Source organism: Alnus glutinosa, chromosome 4 (assembly GCF_958979055.1).
Source record: "Alnus glutinosa chromosome 4, dhAlnGlut1.1, whole genome shotgun sequence".
Lineage (NCBI taxonomy): Eukaryota > Viridiplantae > Streptophyta > Magnoliopsida > Fagales > Betulaceae > Alnus > Alnus glutinosa.
Genome location: NC_084889.1, coordinates 10874398 through 10899752, shown reverse-complemented (window position 1 = coordinate 10899752; position 25355 = coordinate 10874398). Strand labels below are relative to the sequence as shown.

General features: G+C 35.7%; 1 protein-coding gene across 3 annotated transcripts; it reads right to left on the bottom strand.

The window, feature by feature from the left end:
* Positions 1-9505: 9505 nt before the first annotated feature.
* Positions 9506-13507, bottom strand: LOC133867406 (small ribosomal subunit protein uS3x-like). Of its 3 annotated transcripts, none has more exons than XM_062304162.1 (7): positions 13351-13507; positions 12868-13015; positions 12244-12415; positions 10795-10849; positions 10562-10693; positions 10176-10373; positions 9506-9795 (listed from the first exon to the last, which is right to left on the bottom strand). In XM_062304162.1, exons 1-6 carry the CDS (start codon positions 13378-13380, stop codon positions 10206-10208), a joined length of 705 nt encoding a protein of 234 aa, XP_062160146.1. In that variant the 5' UTR covers positions 13381-13507; the 3' UTR covers positions 9506-9795; positions 10176-10205. The 3 variants fall into 3 exon arrangements, with proteins under 3 accessions (XP_062160146.1, XP_062160145.1, XP_062160144.1); XM_062304161.1 differs by having other exon boundaries at positions 9506-9789; XM_062304160.1 differs by lacking the exon at positions 9506-9795 and having other exon boundaries at positions 9852-10373.
* Between the last annotated feature and the right edge of the window lie 11848 nt (positions 13508-25355).

Sequence of the window (25355 nt, the reverse complement as noted above, 5' to 3'; positions counted from 1 at the left end):
ATTAGGTCCGTTTATTATCAATCTTATACAAACAATTTGTTCTCCCTAATAAAGCATACAAGTTATTCGATCTTCGACTAGTCCGGCCAAAACAAAAGCAAGAGACATGTCGGCTCTGTCGTTATCAAAGTCTTTTGCAGTCCTCGGATTTTCCTCGTAAACAACTTCCCCATGTTCAATCAATATTCATTATTGAATCTGCCCAGAAAAAAGGGAAAAAAAATTCGACAAAAATCCGCATTGAAAGCAACGGTAAGAATACATCATTTATAGAAAAAGAAAGAACATTTTGTAACTTTTGTCTTGATAGCAACTACTAAAATTAAAGAACATTGAACGCTTACAAACTTCCCCAGATGGGGAAACGGGAAACCACTCCAATGGACTGCATATATAAAATCCGACGACAGATATTAGGTGAGAGCATTTCGCAAAGAGTTAAACAGACGCAACAAAAGTTTGGAGGGGAATCATCGTGAGAGTATCTCTGAATTAGTTGGGAATATTATTTCAGAAATGGCAGGTTATTTTTTTAATTAGCTTGAAAGGGCATAATAGTCACTACCCTGATAAAATTAAGTGCTCCTTGGGACGTTGCAACCTTTTCCCACTCCTGTAATGGGGAGACAAGAGTGCAAGCATTTTTTTTTTTTTTTTTTTTTTTTTTATTATTATTATTATTATTTTGGATGTATTTAGTCTTTATTCATTGCTAGGGCGGTTTCACAATCATCAGTGGACTGGAGCCTTTGTGACGTCGTTTAAACAAATTAAACTTAATTAATATCCAACCTTGGCAAATGGCCTTATTGTAAAGTCAATTGCTTTAATAATCAGAGGAACTGATCAGGAAGTGGGTTCACTAGGGAAGTCAAAATCCTTTCTTGATTTCACTTTCCAGGAGCAGCTTAACACTACTTAACATCAATATATTGTAGATCATTGGGAAATCTATTCACGATTCTTCACTTGCAACCAAAAAACCAATAAGCTGTACTATTGATCCAAAAAATAATTTTTTTTAAAAAAAAAAATCTACAAACTTAACTATTGAAGATCCCAGCTTTCAATTTGATAAATTCGAGACTCGAATTTAGGTTTATTTTAAATTAATTTGAGACCTATGTCAGCATTTTTCATCAAATTCCACTTCTAAAAATAAAGCCCTTATAGGTGTTAATTAAGTTGGCATTATAACGTTTTGTTGGTGTATCTCTAGCATATATACCACTACAAAACAATTGCTCATTAGCGTCGACAAATTCGACACTTGGTAGACGCTAAAAATCCTTAAGTCGACGCTATTGAGTATTAGTGTCGACACAAATGCTCCGACGCTGACAATCATCAGTTGATCATCAGCATCAACTTAAAGGTCAACGCTAATGATACCCACTAGCATCGACATATGTCGATGCTGATGATATATGTGGTCAACACTAAAGATTGTAACATAGATACCATAAGTCGATACTGATAGGTCTAACTTTACCGTCGACATCTAAGTCAACGCTAATAGTCTATCATCAGTGTCGAATCTTGTGAATGCTAATGACTTAAACATAAAAAATTAAAATTTATTTTGAACAGTCCATTAGCGTCGCTAATACCATAAAGATTAAAAAAAATTAATCGACCATTAGCATTGAGAGTGTCCATTAGGATCATGACCTGATATTTTTCCTATATATGTTTTATATATATATATATATATATATATATATATATAAACAACTAACTAAACTTTGCCCATTTTCAGTCCATAACATTCTAAACTTAGGTTAAATAAAATTTGGGAAATTGTACAAAAATCCTAAGTTTTCAGCTTTTGTCAAATAAAAAAGTGTTTTTTTTTTTTTTTTTCTCACCAAATAAGGACTTAGGATAATTGATATTATTTGCCAAGTAGTCTTTTCGTCCAATTTTTAGTGGAAGACAATTCAGGTGCCTATTTTACACGTCAAACCCAATAGAAATGTGTTCTGTGTATTAACTAATATGTTAGTTTAATTTATAAAATCTCAATCATATCCTTACAAATATTATTCAAACAAAAACAAAAGATCGACACGTAGAGAGTGCATGTTTAGGGGATGGCCGGGATTCTTTTGGGGGGGGGGCTCAATATGTCGTTAAAAGGATAACATAAATTGGATGAATCCCAAAGCATTGTTCGAATTAGGCCTATAATTAACATTCATAGTTCAAACAAAATTAAATAGAATGCTTTGACTGCTCCCTATATATATATATGGTTAATATATTATTGGGTACGAGCCAAAAATAAATCATATGGTAGTTGTTTCCATGACGGAAACAATTAATGAGTTAGCCATATTATAAACAATGGCAACCGAAATTTCTCAATTATTATCGACCAATCCATAGAAAAAAACCAAATCTCATAAAACCCATACAATTATAGATGAGTGGCTGTTTACCATTCAAACTAGCAGACACCCTTTTTTTTTCTTTTTTTTCTTTTTTTTCTTTTTTCTTTTTTCTTTTTGAATGGATATATATAAAGAAAACTAGGGTTTCCAAATATATATATATATATATTGGCGTTTAGTGGTGATTAAAATAATTCCATTTTGTAGTTATTTAATTATTTAAGGGATAATGGGGGTGAGACGTCGGTCCTGGAGGAGTTAACAAACATCAGGCGTGCTTGGTGGGCGTGTCCACTACCGCCAGTTGCATGTATACAAAAGATTTCCAAAAGATTTCAACAACCAAAGAAAGGCGGCTGGGGATCGACATGATGCACTTCTGTTCTTCAACCTCTCTTTTTATCCCACTGTCCTAAAAAGAGTGGGTTATGCCGTCAATTTGTCCTGCACACGTGCTCTTAGTGCTTCAAAGTGATAAGATTTTCAAGGGATTTATCGGACACCAACTAGGCATTGTTTTGTAGATGTGCGTGGGATCATTATTCACAAGATCAGGTAATTAAGTGAGAGCATGCCCGCCCAAATGACCCAAATCCATTGCATTCCAATGGTTTCCTAGCTAGTGCCATTATATATAATTAGGTGCACTTAATTCACACCTCTTGAGTACGATGTTGGGTTAGGAATTTTTTATATGATCTATAAATTTGATATCATCTTAATACTAAATTAGTGAGTTATGATTGATGGTTTGGGTCTAATTTGTTTAATTAAATAGGTCAAGTTAAGGTTGATTTATATAGTCTTATATCTATTCCTCGACACAACCTAAACCCAACATACGATATAAGAGCTGTCAATTTTTTACACGAATCTAACACAAAATTAGTGAGTTGTGATTGATTTAGCCCTTTGATGTAGGCATAATACATGTATGAAACATAACCTTGAGCATGTGAACGCCAAAATATAAAAGATGTTGATATCAATTTTGCTATTGAAAGGACGCCGCTGGGTCAAAACCACATTCTAGGCGAAAAGGTAGTGCATCATGGGTGAAGTAGACTAAACCCAATATCACATCAACCCTAAGTAAGAGATAAGGCATAAGATTAAATATTATTTTGGTATGTTGAACATCTTATTGGAAAAATAACAAAAACAAAAAAATAAATTCAAAATGGACAATTTCAACCTCACAAACCGTCAAACTCTTCAAACCCTCAATTTAGGGGTGTTGTAACACTTGGAAACATAACTTTTTGGCATGCTCCTAGTTCGATTTTAATCTAATCAGTCGACTTTCGATCGGGTCAGATTAGTAGTTGGAAGGGGCTTATGAATTCAAACAAAAGTAAGGTTGGAAAAGGGTTGAAAATTCGACTAAGTTCCAACCCGATCCAGCCTCCCTAACCTTTGGTTTTTAATCCTAAACCAATTGAGCAGTCACATCTTTGGCTTTTCTCTTCAAACCAGTGTCACAATCATTTTTTCCTACCTAGGGATATAAATAAACTAGTCTGTCCGACAACTCGCTCAATACCCGCTCGGTTAAACTCGACCAGAACTCGAGCTCGGCACTGTACAAACCCACTCGTTACTGTAGAAACTCGCTCGATTAATAAGTGATACATACCCAACTCGCTTAACAAAACTCGATAGGAGTTCGCGAGCCTAGCTCGTTTAAAGCTCGACTCAACCCGACTCGTTTAAGGGCTCGCGAGCCTAACTAGCTCGTTTAATATATTTGAATATGTTAATCAAAATGAGTTATGTACATTTAAGTATGTATATTAGTAATTGAGTAATATATGTTATATAGGTAACTTTAGCATAACATACTAACTAGTTAGTTAATAAACTAACATTATTTATTTAATTAATATATCTATATATATGTGTGTGTATTATCTAGTAGCATTAAGTATTAACATACTAACTAGTAACGAGTTAGTTAATATGTTTGTAGTTAACTATAAGTTATATATATATATATATATATATATATATAGGTTACTTAATATTTGTATGTGTATTATATATGTATATGTTAGTATTAACGTGCTAACTAGTTAGTTAATAAACTAACATATTAAATAGTTAATATATACTAACTTAATATTACTAAGTAACTAATTAAGTTAATTAACATAAGTTATAAGTTATAACTATATTAGTAGTTAGAAAGTTAGTTAATAGGTAATATGTTAATATGTTACTATGTTTGTGCATATCAAATTAGTAGTTAGAAAATTCCTCTCATTTTGTCTGTGCCATTCCTATTCTTTACGACCGGCCAACATTTTCCATCTTTCAAAGACAACCTAAAAACCAAACTCATTTCATCATATCGATCTCCTCGATCACCGGTGAATCACGGAGACTCATGACACACTCCCACGGCTAGTGGTGGGGCTCGTGTTGTGTGTGCAACACCGTTAGCAAGATGATGCAGTTTTTTGAAGGAAATTCATTGGTCTAGTTCTCCGAGGCTGCGTATGGATCGTGGCTCCCACAGCATACCGGAGATGTGCGGCTGTTGCAGTTGACAGCGTGAGCGTAGGGATGTAAACTATGCTTTCAAGCTGACTTCTGCCCCATCATTGTCAAGGTTGGTTTGACTTGGAAAGTTGGGGTTACATAATACATGTCAGTATCAAAAGCCAAAATCGACCTTTGACCATCGTCAAGCCAGAACTCAAAACTAGGCATTCTGACCTCAATTGGGTATGCAACGCCTTCAAAATCTAGTCCTTATATTAGTACGTAGCTGAATGCGCTACTAACTACACATAACCTTAATTAACGAAGCGAAAAATAAAATAAATAAATAAATATTATACAAAAGTCTGAGCAATGAAAAATTCAAATTTAAAACTTTTCTCATTACTTCTATACACCAGAGCTTCTAATTTCCCATAAAACCATAAATCATTACATAGGCTTGTCAAATCCTTGAATATTGCATTAATTTGAACTTTTATTCTTTTACCTTGTCTTTCCTGCTGTTGATTATATATGTTCTTGTTCTTCTATGTAAATAACATTTATAGGTGAAAAAATAGTCTATGACATAGTAAATAAACACCAATCAAAAGAATGTGTGATGTGAGCCCTCTCTATTGATCTTATTAAAACCTCTCTTAATCTTTTTCTTGAAAGGAAGGAGACAGTAGGGTTCTGAATTTATCTAAAACCTCTTACTAAGAGAAATCTTTCTGAATAAAACCACTTTTACTTTTATTCAAATAGAAAACAAATAACATTTTCTTTTCTTGTAACGTAAGAGAGTTTTTTTTCTTCTTCTTTTCTAACTTTCAGCATGCATAGAAATGCTGAAAAGATTCTAACATAAATATTACTTTCTGTTCATAAATTTGCTTGTTCTAAATTTTCTATCATAAAATACTTTCTTGTTCTAAATTTTTCTGGCTAATTAATTTTGTAACTTTCGCCCTTGGACTAACGTACATGAAGTACAAACTAAAAGTAGGGAGATGCTTCTTAATTGAACATGACTATATTCACGCCATCATGCGTAGGGGTGTAAATGAGCCGATCTCGAGCGAGCCAGTGCCGAGCTCGTGCTCATTCATTACAAGCTCGAGTTCATTCATCACGAGCCCGAGCCGATCTCGAGCTCATTCATCACAAACTCGAGCCGAGTTCAAGCAGTAACAATTAAGCTCAAGTCAGCTAAATGAACTCGATCAAGCCGAGCTCGAGCTCATGACGAGTTCTAAATATTAAGTTCGATTCGGCTGAGTTTGTTGTAAGTTATATAGTTTAAAAAAAAAAATGATGTAATAATTGTTAAATATCTAATGATAATACTTATAACATATAATAAAATGATTACATATCATATGACACAATGTTATATTATTATATGATCATATATTCCTTTAATCCTATCATATTACATAAATAATATGATTAAGTATTTGGATTGTCATCATATCATATATATGACTAACAATTAAATATTGATACTATTCATTTTTACTATTTTTTATTCATATAACCAATAAATTATAACCAATTAATATATACTGACTAATGACCACTGTTATTTGTTATTTAATTTATACTTACATTAGTATATTGTTTATTAATATACTATATTATAAAAATAAGTTATATATTAACAAATTAATATATATATATATATATATACTTGCGAGTCGAGTTTTAATAAGCGAGTCGATCCTTATACGAGCGGGTTCACGAGCTTTAACTAAGTCGAGCCGAGTTTGTACGAGTTTGTATCGTTTAATAATCGATCATATTTTCGTGTTCACGAACAGTTCATTTAATAATCGATTCGAACACAAGTCGAGTTTAAATCGAGCCGATCTCGAGTAAACTCGCGAGTGGCTCAGCTCGTTTACACCCCTAACGTCATGAGTGGCACACGAACATGACTATGCTGACACCATGAGTGGCACCTGATGATGACTGTGTTGATGCCATAGGTGCACTAAACTAATTGGGAAAACACATCATTGCCTGACCACGACTATGCTAACGCCCATGGGTGCACTAAACTAACTAAGGAAACATATCATTGCTTGGCCATGACTATATATGTTGACACTATGAATGGAATAACACCATGGGTGCACTAAACTAATTACCAGACAAACACATACTTGTTCAACCATGTCTATGTTGATGCCATGAATAGCACACTATATACCATGACAATGATAACTTCATGGGTGACATGCGATCATGACTATACGTATTGACACAATGGGTGACAAACGATCATGACTATATTAAAGCTATGGGTGACACACACAAGAAAGGAATTTCAAGTAATATCTCACGAATTAAGATCCCCTCAAATTTTTTGCCCGAATTTGATAGAATTCGGGCAGGTAGTTGTGAGTGAGCATTTATGAGACCCACCTGACCAAATAAAAGTTGGGCTGCCCAACTGCTTATCCGGTCAGGTAAATCTCATAAATGCTTACTCACAACAACCTGCCCGAATTGTATCAAATTCGGGCAAAGAATTTGAGGGAATCCTGATCCATATCCCACATCCTTATGTAATTGCGTTGTGCTATCGGGTTGTACTGATTTTTTACGGTTCCGATGAATGTTATGCTAATCTATGTGTGTGTGTGTGTGTATATATATATATAGAGGCACATGTTCGTCCTCTCCCTATTCTTTAACATAACATATTCACGCTTTCATACCTAAATATACATGTGTATTTTTCTTCTTTCATACTAATAAACCTTCTCATAAAAATTTTCCTTTTTCCTTTATGAATAGTCATAATAATTTTACTAAATATTTCATGTCATGAATAACTACATCAAATTGTGCTCATTCCAATTAACAAATCATAAAATATTATTTTATCTATTTCAAAAGGGAGTTAAATTACTTTGTGCGCTTAACTTTCATTTTCCCTTTTCCAACGTTGCGTGTTGCACTACTCCTCTATACACGAACCTATAATCATATCCACATAATTCCTTAATTTTCTAAACGTTTCCGACAAGACCCTAACTAATCATCGAATAGCGGAAATTGAACCTGCACTATAATCCATCATTCCTACCCATCCAAGATTGACTAGAAGCCTACTTATAACTTTATTGTTTTGGGTCGATTGATCCGACTGCGATCGAACGTTCCCTCATTTGATTGATTAAACTCCCACTTCGACCGATCAAACCCACGTACAACACATTGTTTTACTCACATGCATAACACACTTTCAAACTACAATTGGTTTGATTACAACTTATCGTCTTTTTCCGAACTAAAAAACTCCAAAACCCGTTCAATAAACGATTAAGCATTCTCAACAGCTTTCTTAAAGTTAATTTTCTTCCCTAAAGAAAAATCTAAAAACAATCGCACAAAAAAAAACACATAAGATACACATAAAATATATATATATATATTAAAGAAAATTAATGAAAGTACTCCAATGGGTTAGAGAGATGAATTTAGATCCTCTCTATTTGAAATGGAGAGAATCCTCTCCATTTATGCTCCGTTTATTTCGGTGTAAAATAATTTCTGAAAAATGATTTCGACATTCTACAGTGTTTGATAGGGGCGAAAATAATAGTCAACGAAAATTATCTTCAGTTTGACCGTAAAAGCTTCTTTAATTTTTGGAAAACGATTTAAGGTTTTAAAAACTATAAATCGTTTTCCGAAATTAAACGTTTTATTCTTGCACGCACGTTTGATATCCAATTGCCGAAATTCGGCAATAGTCGGTCGTCGGAATCTAGCCGGCACCGAAATTTGGCAACATCCAGCCACCGAGAACCTGCTGGCGCCAAAATTCGGCGACATCCAGTCGTCATCGCCTGAGCTATGGTCAGAAGTCGACCAAATCTGGACAAATCCAGCCATTTATCTGGCCGAATCTAACCGGATCCGGATGAGTCCGGCCAGAATTCGGCCATTTTGGCCGAATCCAACCAAACTTGCTCGCTAGAATCCGGCAACGGCGACTGGAAGTTGTCCGATTCTGGCGACAGTTGCCTGACTTTGATTTTCGCCTTTCGTAATTTTTTCGTACAAACCGAACGCCGAAAAATATTTTCAAGAAAATCATTTTTTATTTTCGACGAAAATCATTTTACGTCGAAACAAACGGAGCATTAGTGTAAAAGTGAGGGTGTAGTTGTCTTTTAATATTTCAAGAAAATGTGAAAAGATAACTATGCTCTCACTATTACACTAAATAGAAAGAATCATCTCCATTTGAAATGGAGAGGATCCTTGTCTAGAGAGATACGGCTGCCTATTTTTACAGTACCTACTAATCCGACACGAAATTAAAAGATTAGAGTTTTACCACTTTTTTTCCCCTATTCTTTTACCACTTACGCATGTCTTGGTCTTTCATTTTTGTTCTTCGAAAACTAGCTCCCCCTTCTGTCACACTCTTTAGTTCCATATTTGAAACCTAAATTCATTTCCCCTTAATTTTCTCATCTTCTCTCTTACATACATCACCCCCTTGTATGCAGCTCCTTGCCCCTTCCACAAGGGCAACTCCAAGTTGGAGTCTCCAACCTCTTCTGGGCCTACGTCCATCAAACCGTTCATAAGCACGAACAACCAACTTATTCAAGATAATATATATCTCAAACGACCATGTCATGTGAACCAGTTATTTAAATGTTATTAGATTTAAAAGTTTGACACAATTAGCTAAAAAAGACATGTTAAGGTTGACCTTTAATGCCCTTTACAGACTCCATAAGGGTAGCAGGCTAGCAGCCGATGAGAAAGGTGACTACGGTATCCTACCACCACCTCGGTCACCGTTAGGCAGTAGAGAGCTACGCTACAGGTAAAGCTCCACGTCATAGTAAAGAGATTAGGACAGCAAGACACGAAGATCCCTCTGCAGCTTTAGACATTGAACATCAGCAAAGAGACGAGGATTTAAGAGTTGCAGAATGAACAAACCCCAGAAGTTCAAATGTGATAAAAGTATGAGATATGAACCATTGCTCCTGAAGACAATTTTCATCTTCGGATAAAACTTTTTAGTTCCAACAACATAACATCATGCAATAGTAACTTAGTAAGCACACCTAGCAAAGCAGCAAGGCATCAAAACCCCATTCCCCACTTAACGTCTTCCCCCTCTTTCCTACCCCACGCCCAAGAAAAAGAATTAACTTCCAAAAAAAAAAAAAGCCTAACAGGACTAAGATATGAGAACCCTGACAAAAACGCTTTTTCTAAGTATTCTCAAGCTCTGAAAATAGAACAAAAATGTATTACATGATTCTGCAGAAACATCCATCTCTGGTTTTATGCTGCTACTGGAATCTCCAAGGGTGTTATCACCTCCACTGTGGGAGCGTACTCTTCTTCCTTGGGAGTATGTATGGAGACCAGATCAGGCATTGGTGTGGTTGGGCCCACCTTGCCCTTCGGATCCCAGTCAAGCATGATCTTGACCTTTATACCAAGTACACCCTGCTCCCATCAAAAAAGAGTGGGGAAAAAGAAAACACATTGTGTAATCAGCATGAATCTTGAAACAAAAAATAACAATGTGATCCAATAAAATAAGTAAACCAAATGACGGTAAACCTTCACCTACTACCAAGCACCACAATTGGAATACAGAACCTAGCCAGAAAAGAAGAGGGGCCAAGACTGACCTGTCTAAGAAGAACGTGCCTCACGGCTGAGTCAATGTATTCATTGACAGGTTGACCAGAGGATATCATATAACCATCCTTAAACTTCATTGACTTGGCACGCTGAGCCCGCAGCTTTCCACTGACAATGACCTGAATGAAGATTGAAGAAATCAAACATTTAAATAACCAAAAAACACATACACATAAGCATCCACATATAAGGAAAAAACAGTCCATAGTTTTAGACATACCTCACATCCCTTTGCCCCATTCTCCATGACAAATCTCAGGACACCATAGCAAGCCCTACAAACATGACAGACCTTATCACGCAATTAAAATGCAAAGGAACAAACATATGTTTTAGAAGAAAGACCATAAATAACCATCTCCAATTACTTTCATTACTTAAAAGAACCACATGAAACCATCAAAAAGGATAATACAAAAGCATTTAATATGGAGCGCTAGAAAGTGACGATGTCAAACAGGAAAATGTACTCAGCGATTCGAGAAACACATTGAAAACAGGGGTAAAATATGGGCAAAACTAGCAACTAAACTACATATTAATAAAGGTACATGTGCAACTGCACAATAGGGATAAAAGATGTGGGATGTAGGAGGACATTCCAAACTCCAAGCACATTAATAGCAGCACAAGAAGCCTGACTGACTCCGAGAAATCTTTACTGTGAGCATTGATAAGGAACCCCCAGAGCGCACGTAGCAAGGCAGAGAGGAGAAAACAATGCTCATATGTAAGGGCCCATATCGTGAAACCCACAAAAGACAGTTTTGTATGAAAATAAAAGGCTTCGATAATTAAAAAAAAAAAAAAAAAGACAGGAGAAGAGCAGGGGGGGTTCTGTATAGAAGTGGACTCTATCTGTATATAGATATTAAATGCATCCAAGGAATATCTTTTATTTATTGATTTTTTCAATTCAATTCATTGTGTAAGCAAATCAGCTTTGACCAACTTCAAATTTTGATCCTAACCTAATCAAGAATTCCAAATTTATGAATTTCGATATAGCTAACAGGGGGAGAATGATGGCGATGCAGTAAGAATTATTAAATGAGGAAATCTAAAGTAAATAGTATACGCAAGGGACAGAAAGATGAAAGTAAAAATTCAGATAGATTTTTTTTTATAAGTACAGTCTGTATTATAAAATGAAAATAGCCCCAACATTGATGTCCCACATTACCATAACTCAGTTCCACAAAATTCTCTCATCAAGCATACAGTTAAGAAGATTAAATTCCACAATCTAAATACCCGAAATGATTGGCAAAGGAAAAGTTCATTGAATATATATATATATATAATCTGAATTTCAAGATAAAAAGCATTATAATCAACATTTTCCATCAAAACTTAGTCCCAAGGAATGTGAACTCATTCCTTGGCTAAACAGAATGATGGAACCATCAATATAGTCATCCTCAGACACAAGATAGGCATTTGTTAGTAACCTACTCGCTGTAAAGATGACCTGAACAAGTAAATGTGAGAAGGAAATAGAACTGTGTGATCAAACATGGTCAAATGCACAAAAAATGGACAAAAGAAGTATAAAGCATCAACTGCTTAAACATAAATAACATATATGAAGGACCAACATGATAACTTCATAAAATGTGAAGACATAATTCACTCAATCAACAACTCATAAAAAAGACATTAAACATACCTTCGAACAGCGAGGCCGCCAAGGAGCTTGTAGCGGAGAGACTCGGCCTGAGCAACGGCACAGAGACCCCTGTTGTGGACTTTCTCGGCATAGAGCTCCACAGTGTTCTCTGGGAACTTGAACCGTTTCTGAACAACAGAAGTTAGTTCCCTTATCCTTCTTCCCTTTTCACCTGATATTGAAAATAATAAAAAAGAAAAGAAGTTAGTATTGACAAAGCACTCGAAAAAATACCTTAACAATTGTGCTCTTGGCTAATGAGAAGTTGATTTCCTAGATGAAAGCGTAACTCAACTAAGCCAGATAATTGTGCCAAAGCTCAAATTCCAGATGATATAAACACCACAATATTGAGCTTTGTCGTCCCTTCTTTTCCTACCTTTCTCAAACAACCAAATGTACTAACGTTTTTGTTGATTGCTTTTCCTTAGTCTCAATAAATTACATCTGCGTGTAAAACTGAAAACTAAATCATTGAAACCCATTGACTGAGTGGACAACTTGTTTAAAGAGAACGTATTTTTCCTTTACATCTCTTTTCTATACTTAAAAAATAAAAAATAAAAAACAACAACAACAACAACAAAAAATTAAACAGCAAACACACCAGAACACGAGATGTACCAAGAACATTCTGAGTACGAGTGGCCCTGATGATAATCTCGGTGCGCATCGGTGTGACCCTAACTTCCACGCCGGAGTAGCCGTCCTCCGCAAGCTCTCTGGTAAGAACCTCATTAAGCTCCGCGAAGAAGACTCCATCAGCCACGAACTGTTCACAAATGCACAACATCAATCATCAAGCACACGCACACAGACAGAGACAGAAAAAATAAATAAATACTCCTAAACAAACAGAAAAAGACCTACAGTGGATTAGCAATATAAAACGGAAAAAAAAAACACGCAGCTACATTCGAAAATCTCTTTCCATTTCTTTTCTACACTTTTAACAGCAAAAGCACCAACCAAACGAAGTTTCACCAACAGGCCCGCCCAAATAATACAACAACTAGCCAGATCGATCCACATTATCATATATCATAAGATCGAAATCGAATGCTTTGGTTTTCTCAGAAACCCGACAGAAAAGGTAGAGGGACTGACCTTCCGCTTCTTGCTCATCTGGGTCGCCATGTTTCGGGGAGTCCAAAGAAATGAAAATCGAACGCCGGATTTGATGAGTTTCGGCGCTCAGAGTTCAGTTCGCGAAACCCTAGCTTTCATGAGAGTGGTACAAGAGTATGGTTTCCTATATATAGGATTGCTAAACAAGGGATCAAGATCCACGGAAATTCCCGGACCCTCAATTTTGCCATCTAGGCCGTTGGTAATAACGAACGGCCTAAAAGATGCCGCGTGTAAAAAGTTTTAAATTCAAAATTTAAACATTCCTTTTTCAGGGCTCGTTTCAGTCGTTTGAGTGTCCGATTTTTTTGTATTATATTTTATTATTTTATATTATATTCAAAATTATGAATACCGTGAAAACTTGTTTTTTGAATTATGTTTGAATAATTTAGAAAATTTGAGACAAAATTAAAAAAAAATTGGATAAAATCTGAGTAAAATTTGAATTCTAAAAAACAAACCAAACATGTTTTGAAAAATAATAAAATATAATATAGAAATAATAATTATTACCCAAATATGCCCTAGTTTCAGACAAAACTCACTCATTCATCTATTGAGTAATTCTATCAAGTGCCCATAAAAAAATGAGATGGCTTTTAAAATCACCATTTGATTAAAATCATCATTTGGAGTAATTCTAATAGTACATTAAGTGTCCATAAAAAAATGAGGTGCCTTTTAAAATCACCATTTGACCAAAATCATCATTTGATCAATCACATGCTCAATGGTGATTTTAAAACGAAGAAGAGGAAGGGGTACAAGTGTAGAGAAGAGGTGGAGACGGGACTTCTCAAGAGAGGTAGGCTATTTGATGAGTTTGTTTCTATGTTACCTATTTTTTTGGCGGAGGCTGATGAACAACCCCGCTTGTTCAAATGATTATTTTGAGTTGGAACTGTCGGGGGTTTGGGAACCCCTGGATAGTTCAAGTCCTCAACTGGATGGTAAGGACAAAAAAATCCAATTTAGTTTTTCTCATGGAAACCAAATTAAATAGTAAAAAGATGGAGGCTATTTGAATAAAACTTGATTTTGATGCCATTTTCGTGGTTGATAGTATTGACAAGAGTGGTGGTCTGGCTCTTATGTGGAAATTGGATAATGTGATGAATATTCAAAATTACAGTAGATGGAATATTAATGTTGTAATTCAGACAGACAGTACAACCAAGGAATGGAAATTTTCGGGGTTCTATGGTCATCCCGAAGTGGCCAAGAGACCGGGGTCATGGGCTCTTCTTCGACACCTAGCAGTTTTGGCTCCGAATCCATGGTTATGTGTAGGTGATTTTAATGAGATCACATCTGCTAATGAAAAATCAAGCAGAACATATCGACCTCGAGGCCAAATGCAGGCTTTTCGAAGTGCATTGGCTAATAGTGGTTTGGCTGATTTGGGTTTTCATGGACCTAAATTCACCTGGTATAATGGGAGAAGCGAAGGAGATTTGACACTGGAAAGGCTAGACAAGGTGGTGGCTAATCTGGGATGGACTGAGATATTTAATGTGGTAGAAGTCTCTGTTCTTGCTCGGGTCCAATCGGACCACCATCCCTTGTTGGTGGAATTTTCTAGCAATCATGATATAAAATGGCCCAAGCACAAGAGATTTAGATATGAAGTGAGTTGGACTAAACAAAAAGACCATAAGGAAATTATCAAGAAAGAGTGGAAGAAGAAAATTACTAACTTGAGTCCTTGGGCTACTATCCAGTCCAAGCTTTCAGGTTGCCGCAGATCTCTTAAACAATGGGTTTGAAAACAGGTGCACTTAGTTGAAGAGAAAATTCAGCAGAAAGAGCATGAGCTAAAGGAAGTCCAGATGCAAGCTTCTTCTAAGATGGCCACTAAGGAAGAACCAATCCGAATAGAATTAGTTTCTCTCTTGGAACAAGAATAATTGAAATGGAAACAGAGGGCAAAGGAAAATTGGTTGCAGTTTGGGTACCGGAATTCTAGTTTTTTCCATGCAAGTGCAAAACAGAAAAATAAACGAAGTATAATGAAGCAAATTAGGAACAAGGAGGGGCAAATTTGTTCTACCAAGGAGAATATAAAAGGGGCTTTTCTCTCATACTTCAGTGAACTTTGCACAAAAGGTGAGAGCCTAGAGGTGACAGCTTGTGTTGAGCTTTTGGCAGCCAAAGTTACTTTGGAGATGAATAAGCAGCTTCTTTCTGAATTTACTATTGAAGAAATATCGGCAGCTCTACAACAAATGTCACCACTTAAGATACCAAGACCAGATGGTTACTCTGCATGTTTCTATCAACATAATTGGTCCACAGTTCATCCTGAGGTATGTGCATCCATTCTTTCTTTTTTGAATTCAGGTACCATGGATCAAGGCATAAATGTCACCCACATTGCATTGATTCCTAAAGTTGATTTCCCCGGGTGTGTTACGGATTTCCAGCCTATATCATTGTGCAATGTTATTTACAAACTGATTTCTAAGGTACTAGCGAATAGGTTGAAAGTAGTCTTACCTAAAATCATATCCTGTTATCAAAGTGCTTTTATCCTAGAGAGAATGATTAATGACAATATTATTGCTGCATATGAAACTATGCATTCTATGCAGACAAGAATGTGGAGTAAAGTGGGTTTTATGGGGATAAAAATTGATATGAGCAAAACATATGACAGGATTGAGTGGGACTTTTTAGAAGCTGCTATGTTAAGATTGGGTTTTGATGCTAGGTGGGTGTATCTAATCATGGCATGTGTTCGATCAGTTTCTTATTTAGTGGTTGTGAATGGGAATCCAGTTGGCCCTTTTAGTTCCTCCAGAGGCATAAGGCAGGGAGATCCCATCTCTCCCTACCATTTTCTAATTTGTGCTGAGGTATTTAGCTCACTACTCAAAGCAAAGAAGAGAAGTGTTATAACAAGAGTACCTACATCTCCCAGGGGCCCCAGTTTAAATCACCTGTTTTTTGCAGACGATAGTCTTCTTTTTTGTAAGGCTAATTCGGTGGAATGGAGAAGGTTATTGAAGATCCTTGGGATTTATGAAGCAGGATCAAGGCAAAAACTTAATCTGAGCAAGACTTCATTTTTTTCAGTAGAAATACTCCTTTGGAGCGCAAGCAGGAGATTTTGCAGCAATTTGGCTTGGTGGAATCTACTAGGATTGAATCCTATTTGGGTATTCCCACATTTATTGGAAAGTCTAAACATTTGGCTTTCCAGGATATTGTTGAAAGTGTGACTAAACGGCTTAGCAATTGGAAAATTAAATTCCTCTCCCAGGCTGGAAAAGAGGTTCTTTTGAAGGCTGTGGCTCAAGCAATACCAACCTACAGTATGGGGATGTTCCTATTACTGATATCCTTGTGCAAGGAGATTAATAAGCTAATGCAGAATTTTTGGTGGTCTCATATGTCTAATAATTCAAAAATACATTGGATGAGTTGGAAAAAAATGGGGAGGGCAAAGTCTATTGGAGGTCTTGGGTTTAGGGATTTGGTGTCTTTTAACAAGGCTTTACTTGCTAAACAAGGGTGAAGATTGCTACAGAACCCGTATTCCATGGTGGGAAAGATCCTAAAAGCAAAGTATTTTCCCAATGAGAGTTTTTTGGAGGCCAAGTTGGGATCAAAACCATCCTATGCTTAGAGGAGTTTATTTGGCTCAAGGGATTTATTATTTCAAGGATTATTATGGAGGGTAAGAGATGGGAATTCAATTCGGGTTTGGGTTGATCGATGGTTGCCTATTCCGATCTCTTATTCAGTTCAATCTACCCCAAAAATCATTTCTGCAAATGCTACAGTGGAGGAGTTAATTGATGTAGAGATGAAAGTGTGGAAATCATGTCTTATTAATGAGGTTTTTGAGGAGAATGAAGCAATGACTATTTGCTAAATCCCTTTAAGTCCGGGCCTTCCGAAGGATAGGATGGTTTGGATGGGCACCAAAATTGTGAGTTTACTGTTAGAAGTGCTTATCATTTGTGCAAAGAAAAACAAGATAGAGAAGGGGGCCAATGTTCTAGTGGGGTGAAGGGGGAGGAAATCTGGAAAGCAATTTGGTCCATGGAGGTACCCAATACGGTGAAGGTTTTTTGTTAGAGAGCTTGCAATAATATTTTACCCACCAAAACCAACCTTTTCCATAAAAGGGTGGTGGATAACATGAAGTGCCCTTTGTTGTGAATTTGAAGATGAGACCATTTTACATGTGTTATGGGAGTGTCCAGCAGCCAAGGATGTATGGGGGGGACAAGCTTCATGTTTTCATAAATGCTCTTGTAGTGCACTTGATTTTAAAGCTTTATTTGAATATGTTATGAACAGGTTCACTAAGGAGCAACTTGCTTTGATGGCAGTGATTTGTAGACGCATATGGCTGCGGCGAAACTCGTTGATAGTTGAGGGTACATTTCTACACCCAAACACCCTTATGATTGAAGCTATTAATGCCCAAGATGAGTATAGAAGATGCATGTCAACTGAGTTTAGAATTGAAGAAGGCCGAACCTCTTGTTGTGATCGACGAAGTAGGTGGAAACATCCTCCGGAAGGTATTTATAAATGCAATTGGGATGCGTCTGTTAATGTCACAAAAGGATGGGTTGGTTTGGGCATAGTGGTCAGAGACTGCTATGGTTTGATTTTGGGAGCAAAATGTATTACGATGGAGATGGTGGCAGATTCCAGTTTGGCGGAGCTAGTGGGTGCGTTATATGCAGTGTAATTTTGCAAAGAGGTTGGTTTTTTTGATGTTTTGTTTGAAGGGATGCCAATACAGTAGTAAAAGAAATTAATTCGGCTCCCCCCCCTTTTTTTTTAACTAAAATCAGCCAATTCATTGAAACTATCCTTGATGAGTTGCAAAGCTTCAGATTGGCAAAATTCTCTTTTACACCTAGAGAATGTAATATGGCGGTGCACACTTTAGCAAAGGAAGCAACCCGTAATAAGGTTGAGCAGATTTGTTTAGAAGGCTTTCCTTTAAGTATTTTATCTATTGTAACTAGGGAATAACACTGTCCCTAGATCCTCTCTGTGGGATCAATGGTTTTTCTGAGAATTGATTTATGTGATATTGGTTTTCGTTCCCAATAAAAAAACAAAAAAAGCCACTTCATTTTTTGATTGACACTTAATGTATATGTAGAATTACTCCATCATTTGATCAATCACATGCTTAATGGTGATTTTAAAACCCACCTTATTTTTTAATGGACATTTAATGTACACGTAGAATTACTCTCATCTATCCCCCCCCCTCTCTCTCTCTCTCTCTCTCTCCCCCCCACCCCTTTTTAGAAAACCTTAGAGCGAATTGAATCACACTGGCTTGGCCACTGTCAGTGTGTGGTGGACAGCCACTAAGGTGGCGGACCTTGGGCCAACTTCGGCGAGATCCACCCACACCTTTGGTCCCTATGTTTCTTGTTGTCCAAACAAGAATCAGATGGGGTAAGTGTTTAACTTTAACGAAATTTCTTGATGTTTTGAATTGTTAGTTTTGATTTTAGGGTTTTAATTTTTTGTTCTTGCCATGGCCAATTGGGTGTTTCTCATTGGTGAGATTTTTCGGTTGTTTTCTTTTCGGTTGGGTTGAGCTTTGACTAAATCAAATCAAAGTAGGTGATAATATGGTGTTTGGCCATAGCTCAAATCAAAACTAGCTTTATCTTAGAGCAGTCATGAATTTTGCATGTGAAGTAACATGTATAAGAAAGAAATATGAGGTATTTTTTAATGTTTGAAATATTTATAACCAACTAATTTTTGATGTCTTCAAATCAACTTCAAAATCCATGGTTAATTTTGATAAGGTTAGTGGAGGAGACAATATTACTAGGTAGCTAGCCCACTTTTCCAACTGTTGTAGCGGTAAAAATGGTTAATGTGTATACATGTCTTATTTACTACCTTACTACCTTAGTTTCATGGCCTTTGGGAGCACGCAAATTTGTCTTTGCATGAATTTCTTACCTGTGGCTCAAATTCCTTTGGAATGAAATGTAAGATACCTCTAAATGTCATTATATCATTTCAACATAAAATCAATATCTAAAATTATATTATTTGAGTTCGCTATGGAGTGTGTTAGTTTAACACGAATTAATGTTCATTTTCTATCAATGCTTTTGTTATTTCTTTTTTTGTTCATCGATTTGTTTGTTTTCTGGTTTTCACATTGCAGGATTTTGCTACTCAGCACAATGCATGTGTTGATATTATCTCTCATAATCCTAGTCCTTGGAATTGTTGTAGATAGGGTAAAGTTGCGAACACATCAATCTCGACTTCTAATGTTGACTTCTGGTGCTTTGTCATGGGGTTTGGGCTAATCCTCAACATACTCTGCGTAGAAATCATCTCCATCCGAGTTCATGACATGCATTGCCATATGTGCCACCCTCAGATTTTGGATAGTTCATAGGTGACATCATTGTCACCTACACACTACTAGTGATGCCTTATATCATGGTATTTGTTTCAATGGAAGTCACAAAAACCAAAGGCATGCCCCTTGAAGTGATTACCGAGTTCTTCTCAGTTGGTGCAAAGTAGGCTGCCGACAACAAAAACAATCGACTTGTTCACTGATGGATAAAAAATAGTGTTTATCTTTCTTGTTTCATTTGGGTTCTTTTCTTTGGGCTATGGGAAGCTTGAATTCTGTATAAAACTAGGGCTGGCAATTTTGACACGACCCGACAACCCGACACGAACACGACACGAAATTAGCGGGTTTGGGTCTACCTTAAACGGGTTTGGGTCATAAACGGGTCTACCCGTTTATCTTGGTTTGGCGGGTCGGGTCGCGGGTCACCCGCGGGTGACACGCCAGACACGATTAACTTCTTCTCTTTTTTTTTTTTTCTCTTATTTCTTTTTTGGGTTAAAAAAAAAAAGAGAGGAGAATGGCCTAATGGGAAATTGTCAAATTGGGGGAAATGATTTGAAAAGTGAAAAGTTGAAAACAAAAGATTCAAAACTCAAAAGAATCAAAATAGTGAAAACACAAACAAATATATATATATATATATATATATATATATATATATATATATATATTCATAGATTCTTAAATTCTTAAATTCTTAAATAATATCACAAGTTTCTTAAACTCTTAGCTTGTTAGTAAGTAGTAACTTAATATATATATTCATAATCACTTACTAATTTTATGTTTATTTTATCTATTTTTATGTAGAATTTTCTAGCATTTGATGGAGTCGATCCTGATGTACAAAAGACTCAATTGAAACTTTATTTGGATGAACCCAAGTATTTGGAGAAGAACACGACATTTGACATCCTTTTATTTTGAAAAGGAAATGAATTTCGTTATCCTGAAGTAGCTGCCATGGCTCGTGATGTTTTAAGTATTCTTATTTCTACTATTGCTTCAGAATCCACTTTTAGTATTGGTGGACGTGTGATTGATCAATATAAGAGTTCACTCAAGCCTGATATTGTTGAGGCATTGGTTTGCACTAGAAATTGGTTATATGGAAAGCAAGGTAATATAAGTTATTTGCATATTTAATTTCTTCATTTACTTGTATTTTTTCATCTTATTTTAATGAAATTAATTTCTTTTATTTTTTGATATAGAACAAACTTCAATGAAGGTGGATAACAAAAAAAAGGATGTTTTGACATTGGATAGTAGCAGTTCCTGTGAGATCCCCTATTTTTTCTTTTGTTCTTATGTTATTGTTTGTATTTTAGCATGTGAGGCAAAATGGTACAATCTGTTATTGATATTGAATTGTAGAAAGTAAATGATGTTAGTTGATATCTTAAACTTTTTCACCTCCCAATGTAATTATTCTGTTTTTTTCCTTTAGGTATTGGAGTTGAATGACAAAGATGGGCATGTCAAACTAACCTGCGTTGGACTCAATCTGATGGACAATTATAATGCAGTTTGTTGTATTTGTAAATTTGTAACGATGATGTAGTGTTTTTTTTTTTTTTTGTTATTTGATTAGACAATTAAACATATTAAGTGATTTGGTGCTAGCCTACTAGGAGACTAGGAGTAGAAGTTTAAAGATGAATTACTAAAATTATTATTATTTCATTTAAATACCAACAAAAAGCCTACTATGCGTCACATATGCATAGTGGAACTTAAAATGCACAATTGATCAACTCCATATACTATTTTGGGCCTATTAGAGTCACTTTAAAATAGTAAAACAAAGTATTTGATATCACACACATAATCAATCATTGCCTATCGGATTACAAAAGGCACCAATAATAGTACACATCAGAATGCATCTTATTTCCACTAATAATAGCAAGAAAGATTAATTTCAATTTATTCAAACAATTGTTCAATTGGTGGACATAATACATCTAAGCCATAGACTTGCCTTTACAAAATGAATATAGATCTTACTTTCATCTTTGTCCAATAGAAATAGGGATAATTGCATCGTTGGTCCCTGTGGTATGCCATAATTATTTTTCACTCCCTATGGTTTAAAAAGTTCATGGGAGGTCCTTGTGGTATGCAATAATTACGTTACTCCCTGGGTCGATTTTCCGTCCACCATTTTGACGAAATTTGTTAGCCCTACACGTCAGCGCCACGTGTCGCCAATAAGATGGCGACACGTGTCCATCTTAATAAAAAAAATATAAATTTATTTAAAAATAAATAAATAAACTTATTTTTTAAAAAAAAGAGAAAAAAAGAAAAAAAAAAAAGAAAAAAAAAAAAGGGCAGGCCAGCCACCCCCAGCCAATGGGGGTGGCCGCGCGCCACCCCCAGTGGCCTGAGGGGTAGCTGGCCTGCCCTTTTTTCTTTTTTTCTTTTTTTTTTTTTGTTTTTGTTTTTTAAAAAATAAGTTTATTTATTTATTTTTTTATTAAGATGGACACATGTCGCAATCTTATTGGCAACACGTGGCGCTGACGTGTAGGGTTAACAGATTCCGTCAAAATGGTGGACGAAAAATCGACCTAGGGAGTAAAACGTAATTATTGCATACCACATGGACCTCTCATGAACTTTTTAAATCATAGGGAGTGAAAAATAATTATGACATACCACAGGGACTAACGGTGCAGTTATCCCATAGAAATATGATAGTAAGCTATCATATTAGTTTCATACAATAGTAACATAATTTTAAAATTAAATCAATTCCCATTGATCACAAAAAGGCTTCTCCTGAACAATACCATCCTGCCAAAATCCCAACAACCACAATCAACACCACTACAATGATAAACTCGCATCACCACTGATCACAATAGGGTGTGATTAAGCTCACAATGAACTTCAAAGTTGATGGCCAAAAAAGAGGCTCTACCGATGAAGGATTTAGCATACCCAGATGGATCTCTTTGAAGACGATCTACACCCCACGCCAACATTTCACAAATGCAATTGAGAGATCCCCCTCTAGCAACAAGATGAAGAGTACTACTTCCCAGGCAGCTGTAAACAACAATATATCAACCCACCAAAAAAATTGATCATAGATTGATATCAAAAAACCTATGCAAGTATTGTTATCCATATCCGCCACTTGAAGCACAAACAAGAGCTCCACCGTCTAACATACACATTCGGGTCGACTTTGATGGGTCGTCTCTAATATTCACAAACCACGCAAATCCCTTGCAAATAAATCACCACAAATAGCATTGTCAAAAATCTGTAAACCACATCAATCTAGAGGGATCACCAAATCAATTCAAAGAAAGAAACAAACCAACCAACCAAGAAGTAGCAATTGTACTAGATTGAGCAGCAGAAAAAATTACTAGATTCACCACATCTGGATTTACACATCTATAAAAATTAAAAATTAAAAAAAAAAATAATAAAAAAAAAAATTGACAAAATTTGCAACAAACTCAACCCATTAAAATTCCAGGAAGACCCACTAGTCAAAACCTCAAAAATCCACAAAAAAAAAAAGAGCAAACTTTGAGAAATGGAAAAGCACCCACCTCGATTTGGCCATTGGCAGCCGCTATATGGAGTCAGTGAGGCAATGGTAGACCGTGTCTTGGTGTAACAAAGTTGGCTCTCTCCCCATCACATGGTGGCAATAGTAGACAATATTATGAATCGAAACCCATAAGCACCTTTTTCGGTCGTCGGCCTCGAAATCCACCTCTGCTGTGCAGTTGTGCCATTACTGTGGAGAGGTGGAGGTGAGGTTTGTTGAGCAGTACAGAGAATGGGTTGTGTGTGTTTGGCTTGTTGAAATGTTTAGGGTTACTTTGAGAGTCTAACGCGGATCAATGACATGGCATGAACACGGATCTCTGAGGTGGCTATTTTTTGGCCATTTACTATAACGAACAGCTTAGATTTCTAGCATTGCTACCATGGCAATTTCTAAGAATTGTCGTGGATCTGAATCCATAAACAAGTCTAGTCATGAATCTTTCTTATTTCTTTTTCGCTTTCTAGATGCAGTATAGTTGACCATGAGCTACATGGACCCATTGGATTAGTCTATAAGTAGTGATTTTGGTCATTCGATAACTTCGCTAGATGTAAAAGAAGGACTTAAGCCCATACTTTTTCTTTCTTTTTTGTCTTTTTTTATTAAAAACTTGGGGATAATTGCAAAAAATTTAAAGTTTGATACACTAAATTGAGAGCTTTTAAACTTTGGAGAGTAATTACAAAAGTGATGAAAATTCAAGGGGATTAAGTGAAGTTTTCCCATTTTATTTTCTCTTTTCTGCTTGACTTTGCATATCAAGAAGCTAGTGGTTGGTGGGTTGCATTTGATAAATGTGTACATGTGTTTTGAAATGACTTCTCTGTATTTGATTGAATATTTGAGTTGAAAAGATGTAGCACGTGAATTTTCTTCTTATGTTTTGTTATTCTCTTATAGCAATAAGAATTATTTTAATGATTCATTTTAGAGTTTGTTACGGTTCTAGTTGTTGTGGGAGGATGTTTTTCTTCCTCTGATGGAGATCTACAAGCATGTTTGTTTAATGGTTTATTTGTATTTCTTTTTTCATATGGTTGATTTTTTTAAGCTTTATAAGAATTATGTCTCTTGTGAAGTTCAATCTAAGACTATATATACTATAATACTTGTTATTGTATGACCAACCAATTCCTTAAAATGAAAGGATTCGAACAAAAAAAAAAAAAAAAAACATTTTCTACAACCACGAAAATGAGATTTCTAGATTTCATCAGTTCAATCGCAAAAAAGTATGTAGAGTGAGAGTGAAGTCTAAGTTGAATAAGCCTAATTGATATTAGTGTTCACCATTTTGTGAAACTACGAATATGAGGTTATAGGCTATAATTTATAGTATATCATGAACAAAACCCGTGCTATAGGCTTGTTAATATATAAAGATAGAAATCTCAACAAGAACTCATCAAGTTTGAGATCTCAATAGAAGTACAAAATAGACATCAACATGTTCCAAGAAAATGTAAGTATACGAAGATCAATATCTCTACAAGAGCTCATCAACATCGGGCTTTGAACAATAGCTCCATCAAGTTTTGACAAAAATCAAAATATCAAAATCTTTGTCAAACATGGCGAAAAATACATGCTATTAAAACAACATGTGCTTCTAACTTAAAGTAGATATAATAATATTTAAAGGAAATGGCTTAGAGGAGACAAAAGAGACACAGCAACTGAGCTAAGACTTCCAACTCCACTGACAGTCTCTATGTTGTGTGTGTGAGAAAGAGGGAGAGAGATTACCAACAGTCTGTGAGTGTGAGAGAGAGGGGGAGAGAGATTGGTAAAGACAACATCATTGTCCAATCATTTTGTAGGGGTGTACAACCGGTTGCGATTGCAATTACAACCAGGGTACTCGATTATTTCCATTTCAATAACCCGGTTGCGGTTTTTACCAACCGTCGATTATCCGGTTATTAAAAACCAATTATTAATTGGATAACCAATTTTTATATATTATTGAATCTTTTTTTAAAAAAAAAAATATTAATTCAATATTTGGCATTCAATATTCAATGC

Bases quoted from the DNA above. Each gene is read 5' to 3' on its own strand.
- LOC133867406 (XM_062304162.1), bottom strand. From the start codon at position 13,380: ATGGCGACCCAGATGAGCAAGAAGCGGAAG. The intron at 12,416-12,867 runs GTACATCTCGTG...TTTCAATATCAG, and splicing joins TCGTACTCAGAATGTTCTTG to GTGAAAAGGGAAGAAGGATA. The intron at 10,374-10,561 runs GTCAGTCTTGGC...TGATGGGAGCAG, and splicing joins GGCACGTTCTTCTTAGACAG to GGTGTACTTGGTATAAAGGT.